At 41.1% G+C, this 18350-nt stretch overlaps 2 protein-coding genes across 4 annotated transcripts in view; both read right to left on the reverse strand.

The window, feature by feature from the left end:
* Positions 1 to 18350, reverse strand: part of LOC111080116 (procathepsin L) — a 42490-nt gene that overhangs the window by 10795 nt on the left and 13345 nt on the right. The gene's annotated exons all lie outside the window — the stretch shown is intronic.
* On the reverse strand, positions 16561 to 17806 carry LOC111080117. Its single transcript, XM_022375575.2, has 2 exons — positions 16874 to 17806; positions 16561 to 16818 (listed from the first exon to the last, which is right to left on the reverse strand). Exons 1-2 carry the CDS (start codon positions 17666 to 17668, stop codon positions 16807 to 16809), a joined length of 807 nt encoding a protein of 268 aa, XP_022231267.1. The 5' UTR covers positions 17669 to 17806; the 3' UTR covers positions 16561 to 16806.

The following is an 18350-nucleotide window of genomic DNA, read 5'->3' on the forward strand; positions in this document are numbered from 1 at the left end:
CTTCGGTGGTTTGTTGAATGTTGATATTGTTCAGACATAATGGAGGGCAAGTTTGTCTGTTTAACGTAAAGGTGACATGCTTGCACTTTTGCTCATTTGCATATATCCGCCAAATGCGGTCGAAAGCCTGGGCGACATCCAGAAAAACAGCGGAGCAATACTCCCGTCTTTCAAATGCATTTCGTATCTCAGAGGTTATACGGTTTACTTGTTCAATGGTTCCGTGTTTTTCGGGAAATCCAGGAGCAGCTTTTCAAATATCTTCGATAGGCTGATAGGTCTATATGATGATGGCTTGGACTTGTCTTTTTCGGCTTTATGGATCATTGTGATGACTGATTTCCTCCATTCTTGAGAATAATAGCCCCATTTCATCATGCTGTTGAATATCACAGTAAGGAAATACACTGCACAGCTCGGCAATTCTATGATGATTTTAGGAGAGATGAAATCGTGGCCCGGAGCTTTCTTTGAGGAGATTTTTCTCCTGATTGGAATATGATAGGCGGAGTAGCTTCGGGGTTATTGGTTGGTGGGAGCACAAAGCTATTTGTTGCTGGGTGTGGTTTGAAGACGTTTTCTAGATGGACATAAACTGTATTTGCCTTCTCTTTGTTGCTGCGAGCCCACTCTCCTGTTTGTGTACACAAAAGTGATTCACTCTCGATTGGTGCGCAAACGCCTGATTTAGCTTTCCACAGTGGGAATCGTTTGCTAGTTGGGGAGAGTTGCTCCATATAGGATATTTGAGCTCGGTTTTTTTCATCTTCTAGGGCTCTGCGTAGTAGGTGGTTGGCTATTTTTAGCCGCGCTTTCGAGGCAGGTGATCTGTGTGCTTGCCACTCTCGGCGAAGCCATCATTTATCGCGTAGCAGCACTTCAATGTGCCTTGAAATACGACTGCCAGTGACATTGAGGATACTAATGCTTCGACTGACCTATCAATGTCATCTTTACAATTAATGTTTGGGCAGTTATCAATATGAGAGCTTATGTACTTCCTGTATTTGAGCCAATCTGTTTTACTAGAAGTTAGAAAGTGTGGGCGTTCCGAAAGCTGTGGATGGTCGTAAAGGTGAAGTAGAATGGGCGAGTGATCCGATGATAGATCTGTTAAGTGATCTACATTAATCTGAGCTTGCAGCACCCTTCGTGTAACTGCAAAATCAATCAAGTCGGATTGCTTGTTTGGATCTGTGGGCCAATATGTGGGCTTGTGCGGAGAGATAAAGTCTAGCTTGTTTCGTGGCGTTATTATAGCGTTATATAGTTGTCTTCCTTTCGGGTTGGTAAGTCTAGATCCCCAATGGGTGTGATTGGCATTGTAGTCACCAGCTGCTATAAATCGGTCACCTAGTAGGTCGAAGAATGTCACAAATTCTGTTTCGGAAATGCAGAAGCGTGGTGGGCAGTATACTGCGGATAGGTTTAGGTAGCCGCTCTGAATTTCAATATGAATTGCTGTTGCCTGTAGATAAGGTGTAGCAAATGAAGGCAATGGATAATGCCTAATGCGATTCTTGATCAGAACGCCAGTACCTCCATGTGCCTTACCATCGGTATGATTTGTCGCATAGAAGTTATAGCCATCGAGGTGAAAATAGTTTTTATTTGTTTAGGTGAGTCTCTGATATGAGCATGGCGTCAATGTCGTGTTGAGCTAGGAACTATAAGAGCTCGCATTTGTGCTGCGAAATGCCATTTGCATTCCAGAAACATATATTTAGACAGGCCATTTAAACAGATTTCTGTTTGTTTAGGAGCTCCAGGAGGAGATTTTGGTTGCGCATAGGCTCCTGCATCGTTTGTGGTATTGCTACTATTGTGTTTGTTATAGTTACCAGCATTAACTCAATTCCACTAGGCAATTGGAATGGATTAGCAGGCGTTAACTTAACTCCTGAGCAAAAGAAACTCCTGGAGTCGTAGTTGATGTATATATGGTAAGTTTTGTCGGACAACCGGGTTTCGAGCTGCAGTTATTTATTGGTTTAGGCGATTTTTCAATTCTTTATAGACAGGACAACCTCTATAGTTGGCAGTATGGTTTCCCCTACAATTGCTACATTTTTTTGGCAGATGGGTCCTCCTTATTTACGGGGCAGGCCTCAGTGAGATGAACATCACCACAGGCAACGCAGACTGCCTGTAGAGTGCAATATGTTTTCGTGTGTCCATATTCCTGGCAATTTGTGCATTGGACCGGTCCATTTCGTTTGTGTGGTTCCTCAACGGTGATCCTACGGTGCAGTAGATATTGAAGCTTGTATATTGGGTGAACTTCATTTTTACTTATATGTATACTTTCAGGTCTCAGTTCTACTTTGAACATTGGCTGGGGAATTTTATTTCTATTTATTATGTTCATAGCCATTTTGACTTTGAAGCCCTTATCGTTAAGTCCATCTATTATCACATTGATTGGGACTGTTGGTTCGATTCCGTTGATAACCACTTGTAATCCTTTGCTCCTTTTAAGTTGGTAGGTGTAGTAAATCATTTCTTCATTTTTGAGTTAGTTCGCAACTGATCGATAGTTTTGTTCGTCATTGACTTGTATTTTTGTTTTATTTATGTTACCCCTTTTTATGGAAGTGACATAGAATGTGTATGCGCCAATTGTATCAGTTATTTTTTTTTTTTGGACCAGTTCAGCACAATTTGCCTGTCGAACATAAATAGGTGGCGGTCTCCAATTTTTGGCTTTGGGTGTATGGGCGATCTCATCTTCATTTGGGACACTTAGTATCGCAAATCTATTGTTTGCTAGTGCCTTCTGTGGCACAGTGTTCTCGGCTATTTTATTTATTTTAGCTGCATTCTTGTTCTTAGCAGTTTGTGGGTTCAATTTTCTTTTGATTTGCACATAGCGATCGAGCCCAGTCTGAATTAACGCTCCGTTAGCGTTTTTTGAACTTATTGGTTGGGAGAGGTGGGGCTTGTCGCAGTGGGTCTACAGTATCGGGCGCTGAGCAATTGCAGTGGTTGTTGTCGTTGTTGTGGTCGAAGACACGGTTTTGAGCGAGGGCATTGTACTAGTTGTTGTCGATATTAGCAAATCGCTGGTTAGGCAGTACGAGTCTGGGGATGGACACTGAGCACTCCATGACCCACTTTGCAATGCAGGGGAGAGAGAGCGTGCTCTCTCCTCGTTCACTTGCAGTGATGCAGTTTTTGTTGGTACTGCTGCCTTTGGCGAGCGTATAGAGAAGTACGCGTTGTTTTTTGCTTGCGAGAGCCGACGCTCGTCTTGTTGTTGTTGCCGGGCTGGGCTAATTTTGACTTTGGTTAGAGTGGTTGTGCTCTTTACCGAGCTGGTGCTCTTATACGTTGACATTTGTTCTTTTCTATTATTTCTATTAATCTTTATTACACGATTGGATGGTATTCATGGGCAGCACGATCACTAGTACCCATGCCTACCCCGAGCTCTTTTTCGCGAATTAATTTATGATTAATCGCGATTAATTGATTTTCACGGCGGAGCGATACAAAAATACGTCTGAACTCGTTGACGGGGAAAAGCCGTCTGAAAGAGCCTTTGTTCGCTTAGCTGCAGATATGTTTCTGTGCAGAAACAGATGCCTGAACATTTGTTAGTTTCGAAGCTTTCTTAGCTGCTTTATTCTTTAAAAAAGCAATGGTGAATTTTTTTTCCAAAAGTAATAGTCAGGTCGTTGAAGACGCACAGTGGTCTTAATGTTATTTATTTGTATTACATAACCATAAAAAACGATAATCTGAAGTTTCTCAACCAAATACACGCATTAAATACAAAAAAAACAGGGTGTCCACAATAGGTATCTTGGCGTGACAAAAATGACTACTACAGGGAAAACGAAAAATGAAAATTTTTGGACAAAATTTACATCTTCGCATTTCTTTAAAAATAATAAAATTCACTTTTAGGTTTTTTTGACCAGTACCTAAACCAAAGTAGATATTTGTTTCGGTATTAAGCCTAGTTCTCAGATCCAAAACTTTTTGCGAGCAAACAAATGTCATATATTCTTCTAGCGGCCAGTGGTGTGACCAGAAGTGTACACTGCATTCCGTACGGTCACACTGCCCAGACAGATGCTTGGTTTTGTTTAAAGTTAATAAAATGCACTTCTTCGGCTGGGGTCGCTCTTCCCCAATATTTTACTCGCAAGGTAATGTGCCGGACTATCAGCAGCAGCAGATGGCGACGCCTCCCGTGCCGACCCTCGTGAAGAAAAAATGTTTTGAAAACAATATTTGTTTTATATATAATATTATCATATATAATATAATATTATATATTATAATATCCATATAATTGTCATGCATTAATTATATTCTATTTGTCTTCATTATTTAGATATTTCATTTGCAAATTAGGAATATCCCAGATGGATGGTGGAATAACTGGGAAATTTTCGGAACGGAAAAACCTTACGGACCATCGCAGAAATGGATGGTGGATTGTCGTCAGTGTGAAAAGGCTATTACGGACCATTCCATGTCAAATGCAAACATAAATATTTGACATTCACCTCAAAAAATCAGAATTCACTACGAAAATGTAAACAATGACAAACAGGAAAATGGTAAAAACAACAACAAAACATCTGCTATGTCAGAAATGTCTCAGGCAGAAAAACTCGGTTTATGGACTGCGAATTCTTTTATGAATGCTCTGAAAAACTCATGCAGGATATTGCACTCGCTTTAGGCTGACAGCCTTCCGACTATTCTGTACACAGAAAAAGAGCCCAAAGTGTACAATGCTATGGCTAAAGAAAACGTTCCTTAAAAAAACGACTCGTTGTTTTCGGGTACATCTTCCTCCCAAAATGTCCCAGACCGCTTCTCAACAAACATAGAATATTGTGGAAGTAAAACACGAGTATACACTTTTTCTTTAACTTTATTAAGACCGATACGTCTTTCCTCTTTCAATGTCTCTTTTCCCTTGCCCTCGCGTCTATATGAGACCGTACCTTCGGTATTTCTACAGTGTGACCTTATATCTAGGGGTTATTTACATGTGATAGGGCTGCCGTATTGGCAGTGGGTTAATCTACATAGGGTCTGATAGGGGTTATCCTACCACAACTCGGCCATCCTGACAGTTGGATCACCTGATTCACTTAGATATACGGGAGTTTTACAATGGTTTACAGTTCTGTCTTTTACTTAAGATATTAGAGTTTTTTTTTTTTTATATTAACATTTATTTTTGTTGCCTACCCAGTGTTTTATGGTTGAATACTCCAAACACCCTGATAAGGATTACGGGAAACTTGAAAACCTTCTACGTCTTTTAACAAAAACCTGTCATTTCTTAATACTTTTTCGATTACGTAAGGCCCTTTGTTTTTGGGAATTAATTTTTTAGATGCTCCTACTGTGCAATCAAAATTTTTTACCATCACATAGTCTCCTTCTTTATATTCTTTAGGTTTCTTTAAGCCCTTGTCGTGTTGCTTTTTGTTGTACGCTTGGGCTGTCTCCATTTTTTCGCCGCTTCCTCTCTTAATTCTGTTAAATCTTCGCTTTCTTGTACTTCATTTAACTGTTCTAGCTTTTCCTTTAATTCGTCTACTACTGTTCCTCTCTGTTCTATGCAAAATAATAGTTTACACGGAACTTGTTTTGTGCTCCGATGCTGCGTGTTATTTAATGCATGTTCTACTTTGTCTATCACTACATGCCAGTGAATACCTTTTTCTGGTTCTACTAGTTTCGCCAACATTGGTCCAATGTTGCGTTTTTAATATGCTTAATGTCAGTCTCTGTCATGAACTCATCGAACTCGTTTGATGTGAAACAGCTTCTTCGATCTGAAATTATGCATTTGGGTTTGCTGTATGCTCTAAAATAGTCTTTTAAAGAAACGATGACCTCCCGTGTATTCGTTGTTTTTGCTGCATATAAGCGCACAAACTTTGTAAAGGCGTCAATGACTACTAATATGTGCTTCTTTGATCTTCCTGAATCAACTGGACCGTAATGATCGATGTGGATTATTTCAAAAGGCTAATTTCCTTTTGGAAATTCGTTCGTTCTCTTTCGTAGTGACCAGACGTGTTTTTGATTTGCACTCCGCATTTTCCTTTTGTTTAACTTAAACAGCCGGTGTTTTTATCTATAATTTAACTCTCTAACTTCCTTGCAGTTCCTGGATCTCCTCCACCTCCAATTCGTTCTCCGTCTTTAATAGACTTTGGAGCTGTCGATCTTGGATGTAATGGGGCACCGACTGTGGCTTCCGCTTCTGCCTCCTCAACAGCCGCCTCCTCAACAGCCGCCTCCTCAACTGCCGCTCCTTCAGTTCCTGTGTCTGACTGCGATGTCAGGCAGGAAGTTAATGATGACCCTGGCGCTGGAGCTTCGGTGCCTTCACTGGAACCCGCTGACGCTGCCGTCAGCATGGATGTGGGGGCTCCGTCTGCCTCGGCATCCACCGTCAACCCAGAATATGGCCCGTCATCTGCCGATTCTGCCCTTCGGGTTGAATCTGGTCCGCCGGTTCTACACAATAGTTCTACCATCCCTCCTTCTATCCTAACTGCTGTCGCCCCACTAAAATCTATTTTCGTTTCTCGACTGATGGCATCGGCAACGGATGTCCTGGTCAGGGACTTTATCTTTTCTAAGCTTGACATTGATGATTCCTCAGGTCTTGTTGTCACTAAATTTAACTTTAAAGTTAAACGCAACATATCTTCCTTCAAAATACTCGTTCCTGACAAACATGTCAGTAGTATGCTCGACCCCTCTTTCTGGCCGGAACATACTATCTGTCATGTGTTTACCAATCGTCCCTCTAGCCCGGAACGACGAGTGGGTGTCCTTCCAACTCCATCTCCGACTGCTTTAACTTCCGTCCGTCCAACTCCATCTCCGGCAACTTTACCCCCGGCCTCAAAAAACTAATTTCACCCCTTTCCCTTAAGATAACATATCAGAATGTTCGTGGCTTGGGCAGTAAGCTTAATAAGCTATATACTGACAGTGCATCTTTTGAGACTGATGTAATCGCTTTTTCCGAAACCTGGCTCAACTCCTCTATTTATGACTCCGAGATTCTCATTGACAAATTTAACATATATAGGTATGATCGTCCATCTCGTGGCGGCGGAGTCCTGATTGCTGTTCGTTCGACCATAGCTTCCCAAATCGTTCATGTCGAAGGGCTTAATAACATTGAAATTATTGTTGTTAAGCTTTGCTGGCCCTCTACTAAGCTTTTTATCTCCTGCTCTTATATTCCGCCGTCCTCAGAATTCTCCACTTATATGCATCACGTTTCCCATCTTCAGTCTATTGCGTCCCAGCTTAACGACTCTGATCGTCTTATAGTCCTTGGAGACTTTAACCTACCTAATATATCATGGTCTCCTTCTGTTGAATCTAACCTGATGTTCCCATCTATTCAGCATGATTTTGTTGATTCATTGTCGGATACATCGCTGGGTCAGGTCAATGCTATATCCAATAACTTGGGTAGACTTCTGGATCTCGTGTTTTCTTCCGACATATCGAATACCATGGTCTGCAAAAGGTCCCCTCTATCTTTCCCAGAAGATCCTTATCATCCCACACTTGAAATTTCCGTCCAGTTGCCCTCCTCGGACCCCATCAAAACTCCCGTTAAGCCGCCGTCTATTTTTTGCTTCAGGAAAGCAGATTTTAAGTGCCTGAATCTTGCACTATCTCAGATTGATTGGTCATTTCTCGAAGTCTTTCATGAAATTGAGCCGGCTACAAATGCATTTTATCGTTCCTTGTTTAATGTCTTTAGTACCTATGTACCTTTAATTTCACCTTCGCCTCATGTTAGTGGCCCTATTTGGTTCACCCCGCGTTTGACAAACCTTCAGAATATTAAATCTCGCTTGTATAAAAGGTTCAAAAGAACTGGTTCGCAATCTGACTTCACTAAGTATTCAATCGCTAAGAGCAAATTTCTTTTATGTAATAAAACATGTTATAATGACTACCTCTCCAAATGTAGACTCAGCTTTAAGCGTGATCCCAAGCAATTTTTTAGGTTTGTCAACTCGAAACGTAACTCTTCCCAATTTCCGTCATCTTTTTCTTTTAACGGCAGCCAGGCTGATAATGATTGTGATGTTGCTAATCTTTTCGCTTCATTTTTCCAACTCTGCTACTCAGCTCCCTCTAATAACCATCCCTCTATTCTGACTTCTTCTGACATACTTCGTCCCAATCAATCTTATCCTTTCCACATGAATAGTTCTAACTGTATCTATCCCCCATTCATCGACTATAATGACCTCTTAATTAACTTAAAGTCATGTAAATTTTCTTTTCTACCGGTCCCGATATGGTTCCTAGTGCTGTCCTTAAACTTTGTGCAGATTCTCTCTGCGTGCCCCTCCTTAAACTGTTTAACCTATCTCTCGAGCTCGGCGATTTTCCCACTGTCTGGAAAGAGTCTTATATTATTCCCATTCATAAAAAGGGCTCTAAATCGATTGTTTCAAATTACCGTGGGATCTCCAATTTATCCGCCATTCCCAAACTCTTCGAAAAAATAATTACTTCCCAGCTCCAACACTTTTGTTGTTCAGTATTCTCTGAATCGCAGCATGGATTTGTAAAACGTCGGTCTATTTCGTCTAACCTCCTGGAATTCTCCACTTTCGTGCATGAGGGTTTCGCAAAGCAGTCGCAAAAAGCATTTGATTCAGTGAATCATAATCTGCTTATTCATAAATTATCTCTCCTGGGGTTTCCGCCTAAACTTCTTTTCTGGTTTAATGCATATCTTGGTAATCGATCTCAGTGTGTCTGTTTTAATGGCTCTCTTTCCAGGCCTGTCTCTGTATCGTCGGGGGTGCCTCAAGGTAGCCATCTTGGCCCTCTCTTGTTTAATTTATTCATCAATGATCTTCCCCAAGTCTTAACTCATTCCCGAGTACTTATGTATGCGGACGATGTGAAGTTATGTTTCTCCTATAGCGACCCCATGTCCCCGTTATGTCTCCAATCTGATCTTGACGCCCTCAACAACTGGTGCTTAATAAACATTCTTCCCCTTAACATCTCCAAATGTAACGTCATGACATTCCATCGCAGCAAGCCTTACCTCTTTGACTATAATATCCATAACTGTTCCTTAAACCGCCTTTACAAAATTACTGACTTGGGAATAATCTTTGTACCTAATCTGTGTTATAACTCACACATATCCGCTATTTCGAATAAAGCCAGAGGCGTCCTGGGCTTTATCAAAAGATGGTCTAAGGAGTTCACCGACCCCTATACCACTAAACTTTTATATGTGTCCCTTGTCCGACCTATCCTTGAATACGGTTCCTGCGTTTGGTCTCCGCATTATCAAAAATATAAGGATATGATTGAGTCTGTTCAAAAACAGTTTATCCTTTTTGCACTTCGTGGCCTTAATTGGGACCCCTCTAGACATCTTCCTTCTTATGAGAGTAGGATCCGGCTCCTCGATATCCGCTCTCTTGAAAGCCGTAGGATTTGCCATGGAGTGCTTTTTCTTCACAAGCTTCTTGCTGGTGAGGTTGATTCCAGTGCGCTCAGTAGCCTTATTAGCATTTCTGTCCCTTCCCGCCCGACTAGGCATTACTTTCCGCTTCATCTTCAACTCTGTCTTTCTAATTACTCTGACCATGAATCTTTCCGTAGCCTTTGCCGTGACTACAATACTTTCTTCCATCTGTTTTCCTTCGACACTAGTTCTATTAAGGTAAAATCGTTGTTGACATATAACTTAAATTAATTAATTAATTATCTTAACTTAATAGGCTATGCGTTGTTTCCTGACCACGACTTGCTGTGAGTCGGACCATAGCGGCTATTTTGCCAATAAATTAGTCCTATTGGGTCAGGATAATAACCATAGTCTGATAATCCATGTTCTTGTCCTTTTCATATTATGTTATAATTTTTTTTTCTTAGTTTAACTGCTCATAGTTGAACCTTATGAAATACAAATACAAATACAAAAACTAACTTACATTAAAATCATACTTTTACCGCGGGTGCATGCCTGATAATTGTGTAAAAAAACAACTTATTTAATAAATTTTGTGCGTCGGTAGTCGTGTGTTTGTGTTGTTGCTTTTCGTAAGTACGCCCTCTCATTACATTTAGCTGCTCTTTGTCGTTGTTATTGCCGTCTATCACTCTCTCTATCACCTAACTCTCAATAACTGTTCTTTCGCTCTCGCTCTTGGAACTTTTTGTGCAGTAACGCTCTCACCTATAAGCTGTTGCTGCAACCACTCTCCTCTCTCATCTTTTACCGATTTCGCTTTAAGCGTTGCTCTAAGCATTTGCTCTGCACAGTGGTCTGATTGCTATTTGTTTTGAACTTTTTTTTCCCAAAGTAAAAAAAAATAAAAGACATAAATATGGAATTTTCTGTCGTCTGTGCCAAAAAAACCTGCAAGAAGCAGATCACCCATGACCAGCCCAATATTCCCTGCTGGCTTTGCGAAAGCGTAGTGCACGCAAAATGTGTAGGGATCTCGGGCCGTGTAGGAGACGCCATTTCCCAAGACAACGGCCTACATTATAGTTGTGAGGAATGCCGTGCTGTGGAAAACGACATGCGTTCGTTCATGAGGCAAGCGCGGAGTGGCTTCAAAGAGCTAATCGTAGGCTTTAAACAGCAATATGATCGGCTCTTGGCCATGAACACTCAGTTCAGCAGCTTGCAGCTGCTGGCTGAGTCTCCGAGGCGCAAGAAGTCGACTTCGCGGGACTTGCAAGTGCCGACTGCCTCATGTCCCCCGGCATCTGAAAAACTTACTCCGACCACTCCTTTAGTGCAGCAGTTGATTACGTTTGCTACTCCAAGGGCAACGATCGCTGCTGGTGATGCAGATTAGGGAGCCGAATGCGTCACTTCGGAGAGTATGCAGTTAGAAATGTCTGTAGAGTCCGTGTCCATCGAGTCCGCACCCAACCCCTTAACTATTCCCTCAGTTTCGCTCCCACCAGCTAATAGATGTCCAGGACCATCGGATACTGCCATCACAGGTACTAGGCCTGTGGTACCAAAACCATTGGTGGGAGTCCCACCAAAGCGACAAGTTTTTGTCTCGCGGCTAGCCCCTGACCTCACATCCAATGATGTGACCGCTTTTATACAAAGCAAAATAAAAGCCGTCGGCTTAAAGGTGGAAAAATTTAACTCTTCTTACGCCAGGGAGATATCTTCCTTCAAGATAAGCGTCTCGCCAACGCAATTTGAAACCATTTGTTCCGCCAAGTTTTGGCCAGAGCATTTGGTGGTTAAAGAGTTTAAGGCTAAGAAAAAGAATAGGCCCCCCATTACTCTTCCTAGCATTCAGACCAGTGCTTCATCTCCATCCTCATCTTCCACATCTACTTCCACCCATCCAAAAAACTAACTTCCTATCTTGTAGTTACCTACCAGAATGCTAGAGGCTTGCGTAGTAAGCTCAGCTCTCTTTTCCTTGAGAGTCTCGCATTCTCATCCCACGTTATTGTGTTCACCGAGACCTGGTTAAAGCCGGACATCCTTAGTTCCGAAGTTTTGGAAGGTCGGTACACAATTTTTAGAAATGACCGTTCTTCTCGACGTGGAGGTGGGGTCCTTATTGCAGTGGACTCAAACTTCACGTCGGAACATTTCATGGTCCAGGTTCAACAAGACCTGGAATTCCTGTGCGTAAAACTGATTCTCCCAGGCTTTTCCATTTTCATTACTTGCTCGTATATTCCACGTTCCTCGGATATCTTAATATACGAGCATCACCAGTCCGCTTTAAAAACTGTTTCTTCCTCGATATCAGATAAAGACCATATGATAGTTCTTGGTGATTTCAATTTGCCAGGTACTGTTTGGTCTTCGGTAAACGAGGCTAATAACCTTGTGCCCATGTCACCACATGACTTTATCGACGGCTTGCAAGACCTATCCCTGTCTCAAGTCAACCATGTGAAAAATTCCTTGGGTCGATTGCTTGATCTGTGCTTTGTCTCGGATCCGACCATAGCGTTGTTAACCCGAGCCCTTCCGCTCAGTATACCTGAAGACTCCTACCATCCTACATTCGAAGTGTCAGTCGATATTGGGCCTGTATTGGATCGAATGGGTAGGCTATCTGAACGTGTCCGCTGCTTTCGTAAATTAGGGATTTTGATTGGTCCGCTCTGTACTTGTGCACTGACGTTATGAAAGGCACAAACATTTTTTACAATGTACTTGACACATTTTTTGATTCTTGTGTCCCACTTTCTTGTCCGGTTAGATCTGGAAAGCCTCCTTGGTTTACCAAAGAGTTATCCAGTCTACAAAATTTTAAATCAAGACTTTATAAAAAATTTCGAGAAGTTGGTTCTCTCTCTTCTCTTTCTCACTATGTAATAGCTCGGTCAAATTTCTCCGTTCTTAACGATCAATGCTATAAAAACAACCTATCTCGATGCAAGATACGATTTCCACAGGACCCTAAACAGCTTTACAGCTTCGTAAATAGTAAGCGTAGAACGTCCGCACATCCATCCTCGTTATCTTTTCTCAATATGTCAGCAAAAAATGATCAGGCAATTGCCGATCTTTTTGCGAAAATTTTCCAAACAACCTATTCTCATGAAAGCTACTCTGGTCAGCCGTATCCATACAGTTTACCAAGGTCGAATGGCATCTTCAGCCCCTTGTTAAATGAAAGCTCACTGCTTCATGATCTTCGACTAGTTAAGCCGGTGTTTTCACCAGGTCCCGACGGAGTTCCCGGCTGTGTACTCAGGTACTGTGCCGACGCTTTGTGTGGACCCTTGCTTAAACTATTCACCCTATCCATTAACTCTTCATGCTTCCCCCCCATCTGGAAGGAATCTTTTATTATTTCGCTCCATAAGAAAGGTAGCAAGTCTGATGCAAATAATTATAGAGGTATATCTAAGTTATCCGCTATTCTTAAAATGTTTGAAAAATGTTTAGCTCACTTATATCTCCGTCCCAGCACGGATTTATAAGGCGACGATTAACAACCACAAATTGATTAGAGTTTACCTCTTTTATCATTAAAGGCTTTCAAGGTAACTTGCAGACGGATGTCATTTACACTGATTTTAGTAAAGCATTCGATTCTGTAAACCATTCCCTTTTAGCACAAAAACTTGACCTTTTAGGGTTTCCGCCTAATCTTTTGAGATGGATTTCTAGCTACCTTCGTTCTAGGTCTCAAAGAGTCCTCTTCAAAAACTCCTTCTCTTCACCTGTTAAGGTTACTTCTGGAGTACCACAGGGCAGCCATCTAGGCCCCCTACTATTCACACTCTTTATTAATGATCTGCCTTCAGGACATTTCATTTCACTCTCGCTTGCAATCCGATATCAATAACTTTCAATCATGGTGTTGTGCAAATATGTTACACCTAAATGCCTCGAAATGCAAAGTAATGACATTTCATCGCTCCAGCCCGCTTTTGGCTCCTTATAGCCTCTACGGTGGTTCTCTTGAGAGAATTACCTTAGTTGATGATCTTGGTGTTAAATTATACCCAAAGTTAAGGTTTTCTGAACACATTTCTACCATGGTAAACTTTTTACTTTTTGCTCTGCGTGGCCTTAACTGGGATGCAGGTGTGAGACTGCCATCTTATCCTCGTAGATTGCTTTTAATAAACCTTCCAACATTAGTTAGTCGTAGAAAAATGCTTGGTGTGATTTTTATGCACAACCTGATCAAGGATGACGTAGATAGCCCTGACTTGTTGAGCCGCATAAACTTTACGATTCCTATTAGATCTACTAGAAACTTCATTCGTTTGTTCCTTCCGCTTTGTAGATCGAATTATTCCTTGCACGAACCATTTAGGGTACTTTGCTCGGACTTCAATTCCCTCTATCACATAATATCAACTACTAATTCCCTTCCTCTTCTTAAATCACTAATACTAACATACCTTTCCCGTAATTAGTTATATTTTTTAGCTATCTTTGCATGTTTAGCTCTTTGAGTTGTGTTTAGCTCTAATTTTCCTCGAATTTTAGTCTAACACCTATCTTTCCTGCATGCTCGCGATCGGTTCGGTAACACGCGTCGCGCGTCATGCGGCAGCGCCCCTCGGTTGTCGGTTGGGCGGGAGGAGGGCTGCGTTTCTGCCTGGGTTCCGCGCGTAACAGACTTCGGCTTGGTGTCGCATGGGTCGCTTGATGGTGCAGTCATTGCATATCAACGTCCAGACATTGGGAAAATAAAAAAAAATGGAGTGCAAAAATCATTCTTTTCCTGTTTTAGGCGAAAACGATACGCATTTCAAACAGTTTTCAATATGACTGGAGCATTTTTCTTTTACGTTTGGAAACCAATAGCTTTTGCCTATTATGTTCATCATTTTGTCTCTGCCTATGTGTCCTATTTCGTTATGATACATAGAATAACAATCTTCCGTCATTACTTTTCCTATAAACTACACCATTTCTCATTTCGAAAAGCTTGTGTTCATTTTCTTCTAACTGTTGCTTGATATTTCTAACTATTTGGTCCTTGGCTTGGCAAATAACTAAGTTGTCTTCAAACGTGTTTGTTTCTACAATGAGAATGTTTGTGCATCTACTAAGCGCATCTACGTGCTGCATCCTGTTGCCTTCTCTATGGCTCAACTCATAGTCATAACTTTGCAATTCTAAAGCCCATCTAGCAATACGCGGGTTTAGCTCAATTTTGTTGAGCGTTAGCGTTAGTGAATTACAGTCAGTAACGATCTTGAACCGTTTTCCATATAAATATATGCGAAACCTGCGTAATGCGTAATTAAATGCCATTGTCTCCAGCTCAAAGCTGTGATATTTTGATTCCGCTGCAGTTGTACGCTTAGAGAAATAAAAGACTGGATGCAGTTTTCCGTCGTCCTTCTTCTGAAGTAGCACTGCCCCGAAACCAAGAGCACTTGCATCACAATGCAGTTCTATCTGTCCTTTGTGATTATAAAGTGCTAAAATAGGTGCCTGCATTAGCATTTCCTGAAGCGATAAAAAGCAATTTAATTCGTTTTCACTAAATTTGAACTCTGTATCTTTTCTCAGAAGATCGTAAAGAGGTTTGGCAACAGTTGAGAAATCTTTTATAAATCTCCTGAAATAGGAGCATAAGCCAAGAAAACTTTGCACAACCTGTACCTTATCTGGGATTGGAAAGTTTTTGATTGCTTCTAATTCTCGTCTGCTTTTATACCTTGTCCGTTGATTGTAAACCTCAAATATTTAATATTAGATTGTAAGAACTCACATTTGTCTTTACGCAATTCTAATTTGTTTTGAGCTAATCTAATAAAAACTTCTTTCAGCGTTTCTAAGTGTTCTTGTGTATCTTTTCTGGCTACCATGATGCCATCCATATATACAATAACTTTGTCATCCCTAATTAAATCATCGAATATTTTATTAACAAACCTTTGAAACACTTCTGATGCTGTTTTGAGGCCCTGTGGCATTCTAAGGAATTCAAATTGTCCTAAAGGTGTCACGAACGATGTATACCTAATCGATTCCTCATTAACGAATACATGAAAATAACCATTTTTGAGATCGAGTTTCGTAAAGACCTTTTTTTTGGATAATTTGTCCAGCAGATCATCGATGAGGGGTATGGGATAGTTGTCCTTAATCAAAGTCTTGTTGAGTTTTCTAAAATCTATACATAACCTTAAATCCCCCGTTTTCTTTTTAACTAGTACGATAGGTGAAGCGTATTCAGAATCGCTAGGTCGTATTATTCCTTTTCTTAAATATTCGTCTAGTAATTGCTGCAATTTATCTTTCTCGGTGTATGACAGTCGCCTTGGAGCACAACTAAAAGGTTTTGATTTCTCTAAGTGAAGTTTTATCTCGCATTTGACTAATGGTTCTTTTGGTTTAACCGTCTTTACGTAATAGTCTTCGATTGTTTGCCTTAGTTGATACTTAAGCCTATGACTTATATTCTCCCCGCAGATGTAATCAACTTTTTCATCTTCCATATAATTGATATTAAAAATGTCTGGAACGATAATTTCATTGTCTGCGTCATCAGCTTTGCTGCTTAGGATTTCATTCATAACCATCGCATCGTTATTTATCGAACTAACTGTTTTCTTTTTAAAATTTTTTGGTCTGGTAGAATCGCTTAAATCTTCATCAATTACTTCATTAGTTACTCCTACAACGTTAGTCATGGTTTCATTAACAATTTTGTTTACCTCTTTACTAATATTATCACTAACAATTTCACTAGCTTCCTCACTAACAGTGTTAATAACAATTTCATTATCTTCTTCACTCACAGTATTACTTACAATTTCATTTACTTCTTCACTAACAGTATCACTAACAATTTCATTAACTTCATCACTAACGGTATCACTAACAATTTCATTAACTTCTTCACTAACGGTATCCCTAACAATTTCATTATTATTGTCTATTTTAAGTACCTCACCTCTAACTATTTTATCGAAATTTTCTCTATTATTTGCATTACTCATTATACTAATATGTTTTCCAAACGTTTTAATTTGTATTTTATCATTTTCGATCGGAATTGTTGAATTTGTACTTAAAGTACAAAGTACTTAAGTCCAAGTTTAACTCGCATGCATTCATAAAATGTTTGCCAAGGACCACACCATGACTCATAGACTCGTTCGACACAACGTTCAAATAAAAATAACATTTTATTCTTCCTTTCAAAACATAACATAAAATTTTTCCAAATGTTTTCAATTGGCTTTTACTTAGCCCAAAATATAATTCCAAAACTGGTTCCAAACTCATTTCTCTAGTAATTAAACTTTTCTTGATGAACGATATGGGGCTGCCAGAGTCTATGAGGCACGCTGAAATAAATGATGTTACGACTTTGTTGCAGAAGAAAATCTTAAAGTATCTTACATAATTGTTATATGTTACGCTCTTTCTCTCCGGGCACTGTCCGACCAGATGTCCAAATGCTCCACAGGCGTAGCAGGATCCAGGCTCCCTTTTTGGCTTAAGGCAGTCCTTGGCGAAATGACCTCGCGAGTTGCAGTTGGCGAAACGTAAGTCCTTGGTCGCCGAAGAATTTGCCAGGCCCCGTGATGATGTGGCATGCTGCATACGCTCCGGAAGGCGAATCTCCGAGAAAGCACGCAAAATTTGCTTCGGATCGGAGAAGCACTGAATGCGAGCCCGATCTCGCAAGCCCGAAGCTGGAATTCCCTCGATTATCTTATCTTTCAATTCTTCTGTGTCTATGTTGATGTTCCTAGCCAACATAATTTTCTCCTCGAAGTATGTGGAACAATTTTTTCCATACAGCCATTGACGCTTATGGAAACTGTCTCTGAGTTCTCCTTTGGTGATGGTTGCCCCGAATGCCACGATCAATTGCTCGCACAGGTGATCAGCTGATTCCCAGATGCGCGAGGAATCTGCATGGAGCCAGCGTTGAGCGTTTCCTTTGAGCTTGGCAATCAGCAGCATTCGTTTGGTAATGTGGTCCAGATTGTATATTTGGGCAATGTTCTCCATCTGTATGACCCAGTTTTTGGCGCACTGTGTCCCATCGTATTCCATAGTCACTTCCTTTGTTAACGTAAGGGATGCTGTCGGTGATCCCCATATGTTGTTTACATTTGTGTCGACGTTTTGCAACACCGTCTGAGTTGTCGTCTTTTCCATCACTGCCATCCGGGGTGCTATTAACATTGGTGCTGTTAACGCAAGCGGTGCTGTTGACTGTGGCGCTGTTTACTGTAGCACTGTTATCGTTGTCGCTGTTAACTGTGTCGTTGTCTTCGTTGATGACGTCATTGGATTGGCCGACGTGAATGATCTTGTTTATTTCGTCATGGATTTGCCGCAGCATGTTTTTTCCTGCTTCAATCTCTGCGCTCAATTTCATCAGAGCGTCGTACTCGGCTTCTACCATACTCGACTGTCCCTGCATGCCTCGAGTTGTTGGTGCTGCCTCTTCCTCGACCAACGATGCCAAGGTTGGGGCTTCGCCTGCCGCCTGCTGCTGTTCCATTCGGTCGATCGAACCTTCTGGTGGATTGCCGCGGGCGTTTGGTGAGATTGTGCTTACGCGTGCGATCAATTCGGCTTTGGAGCCTTGAGTTGATAGCGCGAGTCCAGCCAGCCATCTCTTTACTTGCGCTGACGAGAATTGGTTAAGTTCGATGTCGCACATTGTGAGTAAGGCCCACTTCTGAGATTGTGGAAGTAAAACACGAGTATACACTTTTTCTTTAACTTTATTCCGACCGATACGTCTTTCCTCTTTCAATGTCTCTTTTCCCTTGCCCTCGCGTCTATATGAGACCGTACATTCGGTATTTCTACAGTGTGACCTTATATCTAGGGGCTATTTACATGTGATAGGGCTGCC

Source organism: Drosophila obscura, unplaced genomic scaffold, assembly GCF_018151105.1.
Source record: "Drosophila obscura isolate BZ-5 IFL unplaced genomic scaffold, ASM1815110v1 contig_9, whole genome shotgun sequence".
Lineage (NCBI taxonomy): Eukaryota > Metazoa > Arthropoda > Insecta > Diptera > Drosophilidae > Drosophila > Drosophila obscura.